The 12,713-nt window shown below is 37.8% G+C and overlaps 1 protein-coding gene across 7 annotated transcripts in view; it reads right to left on the bottom strand.

Annotated features, from left to right (window-relative positions):
- The window catches only part of SPATA6 (spermatogenesis associated 6), a 211,618-nt gene that overhangs the window by 179,715 nt on the left and 19,190 nt on the right, over nt 1-12,713 (bottom strand). For all 7 annotated transcript variants that reach the window (XM_077149739.1, XM_077149740.1, XM_077149735.1 and 4 more), the window contains exons 2-3: nt 10,094-10,231; nt 8,933-8,981 (exon numbers count right to left, since the gene is read on the bottom strand). In XM_077149739.1, the coding sequence (XP_077005854.1) occupies nt 8,933-8,981; nt 10,094-10,108 (64 nt within the window). In that variant the 5' untranslated portion in view covers nt 10,109-10,231. The remainder of the gene's footprint in view (nt 1-8,932; nt 8,982-10,093; nt 10,232-12,713) is intronic.

Raw genomic sequence — 12,713 nt, 5'->3', positions numbered from 1 at the left:
GTTGCCTGCCATGCCAGGGACCTGGGTTCGGTTCCCAGTGCCTGCCCATGTAAAAAAAATAATAATTAAAAAAAAATTAAAATATAGACTGGCAGAACAGATTAAAAACATAGTCATCTACATGCTGTTTCCAAGAGCTACATCTTAGACTCAGGAACACAAATTAGATTATAAGTGAAAGAATGGAAAAAGATGTTCTATGAAAGCTGTAACCAAAAGAAAGGAGAAGTAGCTATACTGATATCAGATAAAATAGACTTTAAATGCAAAGACATCATAAGAGACAAAAAAGGACACTCCATATAAAAAAAAAGGGACAATCCACCAAGAGGAAATAACAATCATAAATGTTTATGTAGCTGGCTGGTCACCTAGGGAAGTGGTGCTATATCAGGGGCTGAGTGTAGGTCTCTGCTGCTGGAAGATTGGGCACTCAGCAGTGGCTGTAGCCAAGTCAGCCTTGGTGAATGGAAGTCCATGTTGCTGAGCCCATGCATAACCTCCATTCCTACCACCATGGCCACTTTGTTCATGAGCCCTGGGCAATGACAGGAGTTGCTGGGGAAAGAGGCTCACTGGTATCCACAGACTGGGTCATCTTATTCACTTGATTATTAAAACCTTCCTCTGCTGAACTCACCCTCTGGCACGCATTCACATGGAACACAAATATCTTCACGTTTTTAGCCCACTCAGAAAGGTCTATCCACATACTTCTTCCCCAGATCTCTTTGTCACCAATTTTCCAATTATGGTCTTTCCAAGTTCCTGACCATCCAGCCAAACCATTAGCAACAGCAGCTGTGGCCAGTTTCCCTTCCAAACAAAATAAACAACCAGATGCACTGCTTGAAGTTCTGCCCACTGGGAGGATCTCCTCACCAATGTCCTTCAAGAACACCCCAGAAAGGGGTTGTAGTGCTGCAGCTGCCCACTTTCGGGTGGTACCTGCATATCATACTGAACCATCTGTAAACCAGGCCTGAGTTTTCTCTTCCTCAGTTAATTCACTGTAAGGAACACCCCAAGAGGCCATAGCTTTGGTCTGGGAAAGAGAAGGTAAAGTGGCAAGAGTGCAGACCACAGGTATTTGGGCCACTTCCTCATGTAACTTATTTGTGCCTTCAGGACCTGCTCTGGCCCTATCTCGTATATACCATTTTCATTTTACAAGAGTGCTGCTGTGCACGTCCAACTTTATGGCTTAGTGGGTCAGACAACACCCAGCTCATGATAGGCAACTCAGGTCTCATGGTGTGCTGCTTTGAAAGAATGTATGTCCCCTAGAAAAGCCATGTTCTAATCTAAATTCCATTTCATAAAAGCAGAATAATCCCTATTTAATACTGTATGTTTGAAACTGTAATCAGATCATCTCCCTGGAGATGTGATTTAATAATCATGAGTGCTTGTTAAACTGGATTAGGTGATGACATGTCTCCACTCATTTGGGTGGGTCTTGATCAGTTTCTGGAGTCCTATAAAAGAGGAAACATTTTGGAGAAAAAAAGAGATTCAGAGAGAGCAGCACCACAAAGCAGGGAGTCCATGAGCCAGTGAACCTTTGGAGATGAAGAAGGAAAACACTTTCTGGGGAGCTTCATGAAACCAGAGGCCAGGAGGGAAAGCTAGCAGATGATGTCGTGTTCACCATGTGCTCTTCCAGCTGAGACAGAAACTCTGACTGTGTTCGCCATGTGCCCTTCCACTTGAGAAAGAAACCGTGAACTTCATTGGCCTTCTTGAACCAAGCTATCTTTCCCTGGATGCCTTTTATTGGACATTTCTATAGACTTGTTTTCACTGGGACATTTTCTCGGCCTTAAAATTGTAAACTGGCAACTTATTAAATTCCCCTTTTTTAAAAGCCATCCCATCTCTGGTATATTGCATTCTGGCAGCTAGCAAGCTAGAACACGTGGTAACTTGGTGTCCCATGGTTAAGTGTTCAGTCTCTACTAAGGCCCAGCAGCAGGCCAAAAGCTGTTTATCAAAAGGAGAGTAGTTATTTGCAGCAGATGGTGAGGCTTTGTTCCAAAATCTTATGGATCTGCGCTGTGATTCCCCTATAGGGACCTGCCAAAGGTTCCAGACAGCATCTGTATTTGCCACTGACACTTCCAGTACCACTGGATCTGCTGGATCATACGGCCCAAGTGGCAGAGCAACTTGTACAGAAGCCTGGATCTGTCACAGGCCTCCTCTTATTCAGGTCCCCACTCAAAATTAGCAGCTTTTCTGGTCACTCGATAAATGGGCCAGAGTAGCACACCCAAATGAAGAATATGTTGTTGCCAAAATCCAAAGAGACCAACTAGGCATTTTGCCTCTTTTTTGGTCGTAGGAGGGGCCAGATGCAGCAACTTATCCTTCACCTTAGAAGGGATATCTCGACATGCTCCACACCACTCGGAATCTAGAAATTTCAGAGGTGGAAGGTCCCTGTATTTTTGTTGGCTTTATCTCCATCCTCTGACATGCAAATGCCTTACCAGTAAGTTTAGAGTAGTTTTACTTCTTGCTCACTAGGTCCAATCAACATGATATCATCAATATAATGGACCAGTGTGATTCTTATGGGAGGGAGAAATGATCAAGATCCCTGCAGACAAGATTATGATATAGGGCTGGAGAATTGATATACCCCTGAGGTAAGACAGTGAAAGTATATTGCTGACCATGCCAACTGAAAGCAAACTGTTTCTGGTGGTCCTTACTAATAGCTATTGAGAAAAAAGCATTTGCCAGATCAATAGCTGCATACCAGGTACCAGGGGATGTATTGATTTGATCAAGCAATGATACCACATCTGGAACAGCAGCTGCAAATTCAGTTACTCCCTGATTGAGCTTATGATAATCCACTGTCATCCTCCATGACCTATCTGTTTTGCACACAGGCCAAATAGGAGAGTTGAATGGGGATGTGGTGGGAATCACCACCCCTGCATCCTTCAAGTCCTTAAGAGTAGCAGTAATCTCTGCAATCCCTCCAGGAATCTGGTATGGCTTCTGATTTATATTTTTCTCAGTAGGGGCAGTTCTAGTGGCTTCCACTTGGCCTTTCCCACCATAATAGCCCTCACTGCACGAGTTAGAGAGCCAATGTGGGGATTCTGCCAGTTGCTCAGTATGTCTATACCAATTATACATTCTGGAACTGGGGAAATAACTACATAATGGGTCCAGGGGTCCACTGGACCCACTGTTGAGACAGACCTGAGCTAAAACTTCATTGATCACCTGGCCTCCATAAGCCCCCACTCTGACTGGTGAACCAGAGTGACATTTTGGGTCCCCTGGAATTAATGTCACTTCTGAACCAGTGTCTAATAATCCCTGAAATATATGATCATTTCCTTAACCCCAATGCACAGTTACCCTGGTAAAAGGCCAGAGGTCTCCTTGGGGAAGGCCTAAAGGAAGATGAACAGTATAAATTTGTAGCAGTGTAACGGGGTTATCCCCCAAAGGGACCTGGCCTCCCCTTCATTCAAGGGGCTCTGGGTCTGTAAATTGTCTCAAGCCTGAAAATTGATTAAGCGGCCATGACTCTTTGTTTTTGTAATTCAGGTTAGAATTCTGTTCACTTGACCTACAACTCTTTTAAAAGTTTATACAACTCAAACAAGAATTTAGTAGACTGCCCTTCCATTGTATTTCTAGGTACCCCATGATTTACTAGCCAATGCCACAAATCTCTGCAAGTCCGATTATTTTGACTCCTACTTTGAGTTTGCTGTCTATTATAATAAGCCATGTCTACCCTGTCTTTGGCGATTAAGTGCTGCCACCTGGCTTCTGCCAACTCGGGATCCCGTCATCCCCATCATGTTTAAAGATTCCAGCTCAGTGACAGCAGTTCCTACAGTAATATCTGACCTACACAGAAGTGCAACCACAGAGCTCCCAGGGATGATGGTGCTAGTCTCACAAATTTATTTCTATTCTGGTAAAAGGTGCATCTTCTGGACATTCCTGGGGTGTAAGAGCAGGCTTTCCATGATAAATCCACTCTAACATTCCAATCTCTCTAAGCCTCTGGATCCCCTCATCTACATTATACCAGGGCAGTTCTGGCATTTCAACCTCAGGTAATGTTGGCCACCTTTTGATGCATGTTTCAAACAACCATCCAAACAAACTGTTAATACTTTTTCTAACCCCTCGATCTATAACATTGAATGCAGAATCTCTGCTTAGTGGGCCCATATCAATAAATTCAGCTGATCCAGCCTTGTATTCCTCCCACCATTATCCCACACCCTTAAAATCCATTGCCACACATATTCCCCTGATTTCTGTCTATAAAAATTGGAAAACTCACACAGTTCTTTTGGAGTATAACGTACTTCCTCCTGTGTGATACTTTGTACCTCACCTTTAGGGGCCTGTTGGGACTTTAGTTTACTTATAGGTCTGGAAGAAATGAGGAGTGGTGGGGGTGGATCATGAAAAGAATTAGAAACATCTTCCAAGCCATTTGCTTCGGGGTCTTAATTTGCAGTTTCATCTGGTGAAACAGGATTAATTACTTTAGGCTAACCCCTTCAGGAGGAGGTTGGGTGGCCAACTCCTCAAGGCAGGTTGGAGGTGGGGCAGCTGTGTCCTCAGGGCAAACTATTACAGGGTTATCTAGAGAAGATTCAGCATAACCTAGGGTTTTAACCTCACCCCCAACATCATTATCAATCCATATGTTACCATCCCATTTTTCAGGGTCCCACTTCTTTCCAATCAATGCCCTCACTTTAACAGCAGACACCATGCAACATTGAGATTTCAGCTTACATTGTAAAGTTGCTACTCTAACAATAAGATTCTGAGTCGGATTTTCAGAGATCTCAAGTCTATGCCTACAGGAAATAAGATTTTTCCTTCAGGATACTCATAGAAACGTCTACATCTGTCAGATGGCACTTAAGCTTCTCGTTTGAAGACTTAAGCCCATCCCTTTCACTCCTTAATGTAGCCACCATATCTAACAACAACCAGTCAACATCTCTATACCTCTTATTTCCACAAAACTCTGTAAAGGTGGCAAAGACATTATCCCCCAGAGCCTGGCTTCGTATAGGGAAGCATTAGGAGAATCGAATGGTGATATTTTGACTATCTCTTTTGCCAACTCACTCCATGGATTGGGAGTGTCATTCTGATTATGGGAATCAGAGTCCTTAGTGCCTCTGAGTCCAGTTAGAGTAGAAAACCATTCATAAAATCCCATTTTTAAGATTCTGTTTCTTAAGAACCACTCCTGGTACCAAGACGTATTAGTTAGGATTCTCTAGAGAAACAGAATCAATAGGGAACACTCACAAATATAAAATTTATAAAAGCATCTCATGTGACCGCGTGAACGCAGAGTCCAAAATCCGCAGGGCAGGCTGAGAAGTTGACGATTCCGATGGAGGGTCTGGATGAACTCCATGGGAGAGGCTTGCCAGTTGAACTGCCTGTCTCTTTGGAATCCTCTTTAAAAGACTTCCAGTGATTAGACTGAGCATCACTCATTGCAGAAGACACTCCCCTTGACTGATTACAAATGGAATCAGCTGTGGATGCAGCTGACGTGATCATGATCTAATTCTATGAAATGTCCTCATTGCAACAGGCCGGCACTTGCCCAACCAAACAGGTACCACCACTTGGCCAAGCTGACACATGAAGCTGACCATGACAAGTTCCATCTCCCTATCCCATATTAGTGACAGACCCTTCCAATATGAAAAATTTAGAATAGCCATAGCCCAAACACCCCTAAAAAGAGGGATGGAAAGATCAAAGGTGATGGTGGAGTTATAAAGAGAAGATATGTTTTAACAAATGAATATGAATATTAATGCTGAATCATCAAATTAATATCTCTTTTAGTCTCCAGTATTTAGAACAGCTAGAAATAAAAACCTAAAATTGTGGAACTGTCACCCATGTCAAACTCTGAAATATGTTTTACAACTAATTGTGGTGCTGTGGTTTGAAATGTATAACTTTTTTGTATATATGTTATTTTTTACAAAAAAAAGAAGAGAAAAAAAGTCGATTGTGATGATAAAAAAATATTTAAGCCTCCTAGCCTCCTATATTCTGGGGCAGTTAGAAGGAGAAATCTGAGAGGATCATATGGCAGCCCATGACAAACTCTGGGATGGATCTGTCCTGTAACTACTTGTTGAAGGGTGCTTTGAAAACTACTGCTTTTTTATTTCTTTGCTTTGTATATGTATTATACTATAAAACAAAAAAAAGAAAAAAGAAAAAAGGAAGGGAGAACAATGAAGCAATTCTTCTGCTTTTCCTATAGGATCTATATTTCAGGGTAATCAAATTGCTGTTGAGGAAAATTACCTTTATAGAAGAATTCCAGCTAATAAATACAGAAGGAATGGCAATATTTGAAAAATTACACTTTTTAACCCCCAATGAAAATATGGATATCAAAGCATGCTAAAGTTAATAGATGAAAAGCTGGTAAGAAATTATAACAGAGAAATCAGGCTGAAGTTGCCTAATGCCAAATGATCTATCTTAGCATCACTTGAGACAATCAGACTTTATTTGCCACTTGATATGATACAATAGTAAGTACACAGCACCAACTATGAAGGTTTTTGCCCCCTTCCCAAAACATTAACCGGAATTTAGGTCCATTTATCAGCTTGCAAAATACAAGTGATAAAGAAACAAGCTCAACAACCTCTTAAGAAAGCAATCAGTCAGCTCCATTTAGGACATTCTAAAGAAATCTAATTTTTGTAACAAATATATGAAATAAAAAACATTACGTTGAGTGAGACTAGCCAAAAACAAAAGGACAAATACTGTATGGTCTCACTAATATGAACTGACATTAGTGAATAAACTTGGAATATTTCATTGGTAACAGAGACCATCAGGAGATACAAATAGGGTAAGATAGTAGGTAATTGGAGCTGAAGGGATACAGACCGTGCAACAGGACTGAATACAAAAACTCAGAAATGGACAGCACAATACTACCTAACTGTAATACAATGATGTTAAAACACTGAATGAAGCTGCATGTGAGAATGATAGAGGGAGGAGGGTTGGGGACATAAATGAAATTAGAAAGAAAGAAAGAAAAAAAAAGAGGCACAATATTACATTAAAAAAAAACTTAAGAGATAAACAGCCATAAGTAACGTGTGACCCGCACCTCATTGGATCCTAACAAACCAGCTATAAAAAAAATTGGGGAGACAACTGGGGAAATTAGAATCATGACTAAGTAGGTAATGTCATTAGAAATTGTTCTTAATTTCCTTAAGTGTGATACCAGTATGGTGGTTATATTGGAGGAAAAAAAAAAAAAGGCTTCATCAGTTAAAGATTATACCAGAGATTTGCTGGTGAAATGACAACATCTAGAATATACTTTTAAATATTCCAACTTTTTTTTAATGTGGCAGGTTGAGCAAGTAATGAAAATTGGCAAAATTTTGAGTTATTGGAGCTGGGTGACAGGTTCAGGGGAGTTCATTATTCCATTCTCTCAATTTTTAGGTATATTTTAAATTGTTCACGTTAAAAGGTTAGAGGACAAACTGAAATAAACAAACAAATAAAATAAAAGGAGGATGTAGAAGTCATCAGAGAATAGTAACAAATGAAGTCAAGTTTCTGGAGAAACTGAGTAAAAAAAGATTAGAGAAATGAAGCCAGTGGAATACCGATAGGGAAAAGAAAGATGAATCTGGGGATACCAAAAAGTAGAAAGCCAATGAGGTAAGAAGAGACCCAAGAGAAAAACTGAAACAGAGAAATCAAGGCAAGAATGTTTCCAGGTGATAATAATCATAAACTGTTCTTCTTAAAGCCTCAAAATTTCAAATTCAATAGCAAAAAGAAAGTATATTCTGCTTTTCAACAGGAGAATTTCAGAAAAATGAGGGAAATTATTATCTTCATATTTTCAAGATAGGCCATTTCCCAAAAACTGAACAAATATTAAAAGTCATATTCATCTGGCATCACACTGTCACCTACCTAATCTGTTGCCGAAAAAGATACAACACCAAGTGTTAGAACAAGTATAAGATAAATCAAACATTGACACTTGTCAGTATTCTCTGAAGCGTCACTACAGTAGAAGCTCCATGAAGATGAGGACCATGGGACTTGCTCTTCCTGATATGTCCATATTTTAACACAATGCTAGGCTCCACGTTCCCACGATGCCAGAGTCCCAGGGGATAGTGGGGAAGCAGAAAGGATATGGTTGATGATGATGACCAATGCTGCTGGATTTACTGTTTAGCCACAGTTGTATACTAGACCGACAGGGTTATACCATATACTTTTCTAGTTACAAAGAAAAATTAAACAACTTTTCATTTCATACCCAGAGTTTGAAGAATCAGTTCCCAAGAGTACAATTTTGTACTGCTGTTCTTACAAATAGTTATTTCTTTTTATAGTTGATTACTAGTACTTTGGAGAGTTTCTTGTTATCCAGACTTAGAAATTTCTCTTTAAAATCATTTATTGATATACTGAAATACACAAAATGCAAAAGCATATATAAGCTATCATTAGTGTAATCTTCCATCACTCATTTTCTTCATTTGTAATGAGATTAAAGACATATTTTTGTTTTCCGCATGAAAGCCCACCTAATACAAAATCTCTGTCCTTGTATCACATTCACTCCAGATCAACTTAATCAATAAAAAATTAAAATAAGCCTTTGTTTTCCACACAGAAAAATAGGAATAATTCCAAGCCTCTCTACAGCATATATATTTATTTCCCCATATAGTCTGAAATTCCAAAAAGTGTAAAAAAGTCTTAGATCATGATTTAAATTCTTATTAGACACTTTTTAGCTTTAATTTAACCCAGGATTAAAGAGCATAAGGATAATAAATTCTAAAATGTTTTAGAATCAAGAAATTAAAAGTTTAAAACTTACATTCAAGCTGTGCGACCACATCTCCAGGGTCTACTGCTTCAGGGAACACCTAGGGTAGGAGGGTGTAGGGGAAATCAGGAAGGGGAAGAGGAAGTAAAAGGAAGATATTTATATATATAAGATAGTCTTTGTATATCTTCTCTCATTCCCAAATATCATTCCTTTCCCAATCAAAGAAACCTTTGATATTGAGAACTGCCACTTCTTCTCTGCTTCCCATGATCACTATGGAAGATTTTTACAGATAAAGTAAACTTCATTACAGGCTTTGCCTCCCTTTTCAACTTCACATGCTACCATTCTTTCCCTTATTTGTTATTGTGCCCATACCTTTTTCAGTGTGCCTCTACCCCATGAAGCATATTCAACAAGATCCCTTTAATATTTGCTATTACCTTTGCTTAAAATGCTCCAGAAGCATTCCAATGAATGACACTACCTCATAATTCAGGCTCAGCTTAAATATTATCACCTTTTCTGACCACCCTTTAAAACAGACATACACACTCCAATTCCTCAGTCCTTTTCTGTGCCCTTACCCTCCCTTTACTCTCTTCATGACACTTACCACTATTTAAAATTACATTATACATATGATTACTTGACTATTGGCTGTTTTTCCTACTATAATGAAAGTTCCAAGAGGGCAGGGTGTTTGTTTTATTTACCATGAATGTACAGTGCCTAGAACAGCATATAATACAGAGCAGAGAGAAGGAAGGAGGGAGGGAAGCAGACAGCAAAAAGTAAGAAATATAATTGTTAACAATGAACGAAAAGTAGGAGTTTTAGGGAGGGAAAAAGAAAAACAAATTTACAGAGATTTCTTTATGACAAGAAAACCTTAAGTAAAATATGACCCATTCTCATCTATTAATGAGACTCCTCTCTATTTTAACGAAAATGATTATTCAGAATTCAAGATATCATGTTTTACTTAAAACTCACTAATACAATTTTAGAAATAAATTCATCAATCAAGAAAAAAGACAACTGATTCAATACATAATATTATACATATTTATTTTCAAGCTTCCAGACTTAACTTACAACTTTCATTTTGAATTAAACAGAAGTACATAAGCAATAATAATTTATGCTCTGGATTTTTATTTAAACTTGGATTTTTTTTTTAATTCCTAATCTAATATTTGAACTCACCTTTTCAAACACCATTCTGGCATTGAAGACCAGTGGAAAATTGGCTGGGACACATTGTGTCTTCTTGTATTGGCCAAACACACAGATGCTAAGGTAGATGTCCTCCTTGTCTTTCAGCACCACTCCTGGACAAGTTACCTGCAAGAAATTAGATAAATGGATGTAAGAGCTTTATGAATTTCCTGTACTATACTACTACAACTTACCAACCATTAGGTAAAAACAATAATCTGCTAATCTAATAAAAATACCCACAAATATAAAATAAGAGAGAGATTCTAGCATTTACAGTGTTAAATAAAATGCTTTTAGAAATTCTACTACTCTGAGAAATCTAAGATTTTCCACTTGGTTATTTGTGCCACATTTGAAACTCTAACACTGGCTCTTGAGACAGACACTAATAGTTTTTAAACAGTGAGCCTTAGGCTCTTGCTTTATGCTGAATGCTGACATAAACTTATTCAGCATCATTTAATCACAAAGGATTAACACTCAGCAGAAATAAAGCACTATTCTGGAGGAAAAAAAAAAAAAAGATAATAAGAGTAAAACTCACCTGTATCACCCCAAATGCCAGTCCATAGATATCTTCAACAGAAGAAATATGGCAAAGTTGCAAAGCTAGTGAATTGAACGTTTCTAGCCTAATAAAGTATTTTTAAATGTGAAATAGAACTTAATTATTATTCATCATGATTGTCAGAAAGTATAGACATAATATTGGCGTTTCTAAAATATACTTAAACAGTCTCTCCAGCCCCTGCCATATTTCATTACCTATGATCAAATAGATCCTTAACAGATACTAAAGGTTTTCTAAGGTTTGGGTCCAACTACCTACACAGTAATAAATTCAAAGCCCCCTAAAAACAGAGTCAAGGTATTTCTTATTGCTCTCTGAACACACATATTGCCTCCGAACACACATTTCCTGCCTCATGTTCTTCTTCCATTATCTGGACTAGGACTACACTCCATCTCTTTCTCCTTTACTCCTATTCCCTACCAAAGACCTACAGCAACTACCATTTCCTACACAAAACCTCTCTTGATTCACCAATAATCATTATTTAACTAAATTTAATTCAAGCGTTTATTATGAACTTACTATATGCAAGTAAAATATTCTAAATTTGCATAGTATTTCGTAATTCTCCTAATTGCCATATATACGCATTTTAATTGAGTAAGCAGATCTCACTCTTTTGATTATAAATTCCCTGAGGACAGAAATTTTATTTTCATCATTGTGCCCCAAAACACAGACTTTTGGTTTTAAGAGGAATCTTAGAGATTATCTGGTCCAGCTTCAGTTTTTTTAATATATATGAAAACAACAAAGCCCCAATAAAGTGTAGATGATTATCTAAGGGCATACAAAAAATCAGTCATAAGATTAAATGAGTTAATGCAGTCAGAGTGTTTACAGCAGTGCTTAACAGAACATTTAATCAATTCTAGCTTCAAAATTGTCATACTGAAAACCCTATCTTCTGCAGTCTTAGCATAGACTACTACATTAAATAAATAACAAAGACTTCATGTTCCTTTGCACTTAGCAATTAAGATTATTTTCTATGCCTGCTATTTGACTTCATCTCGCTTTCCTCTGTTTTCCATTTTTGCCCTTATATATTCCCTATTGATCATTAAAATCAAGGTCCTCAACAAATCTGTCAATCAACTTCATTTCTTGCTCAGCTTCATTAAAGTCAAGCCTGACTTAGAGAGTTCCTCTAAATTTGTGTTCAATATGGTAGCTGCCAGCCACTTATGTCTATAGATGTGGCTAATCCAAACTGAGATGTACTGTAAGTGTAAAATGCATACCAGATTTCGAAGAACTGGTACAAAAAAAATGTAAAATACCTCACTAACATAATAATGATAACATGTTAAAAGGATAATATTTTGAAGATATGGATTTAAGAAAATATATTATTAAAATTAATTTCATTTTCTTCTTTTAACTTTTTTTAATTTAGCTACTAGAAAATTTGAAATTTCATCCTTGGCTCACATTTGTGGCATATGTTATATTTCTGTTCTTAGTGCTGCTCTAATTGTCTTCACTGGAAACTGATAAATCTCTTTCCAATTTGCAACAGATGACTGAAAGCATGACTTTTTCTTTTCTTATCCACAATTCTACAAATGCTACCATCTTTTAAAGGAACACCAATCAACTTTCCAAAAGAAAGCAGGAACAGGGGGTAAAGAAACTCATATGAGACAAACAGAAAAAATTAGCAAGACAGTTGATTTAAATGAACCATATGGATAATTACATAAATGTCTATGTTCTAAGCATTCCAACTGAAAGACAGAAATTGTTAGGTTTGATTAAAAAAAAAAGATACATGATATGCTCTCCACCAAAAACCTACTTTAACCTACAGAGAGAGCACTTCTAGAATGGTAGAACAAGGGCCAATGAAAATCGCTATAAAAGCAGTAAGAGCATTGGCAAAAATTGTCAAAGTCAACTTTTTCAGAACTCAGGAAATTAACCAGAAGTCTACAACAATCCAGGGAATATTTATTCATGAAAAATAGTTGAATTTCACACACGCACACACACACAAAACCTGAGCCTTGTGGCAATTTAACAGTCCTT

The sequence above is a fragment of the Tamandua tetradactyla genome, chromosome 2, assembly GCF_023851605.1.
Source record: "Tamandua tetradactyla isolate mTamTet1 chromosome 2, mTamTet1.pri, whole genome shotgun sequence".
Classification (NCBI taxonomy): Eukaryota; Metazoa; Chordata; class Mammalia; order Pilosa; family Myrmecophagidae; genus Tamandua; species Tamandua tetradactyla.
The sequence above is the reverse complement of the archived record's forward strand: the minus strand, read 5'-3'. Positions and strand labels throughout refer to the sequence as shown.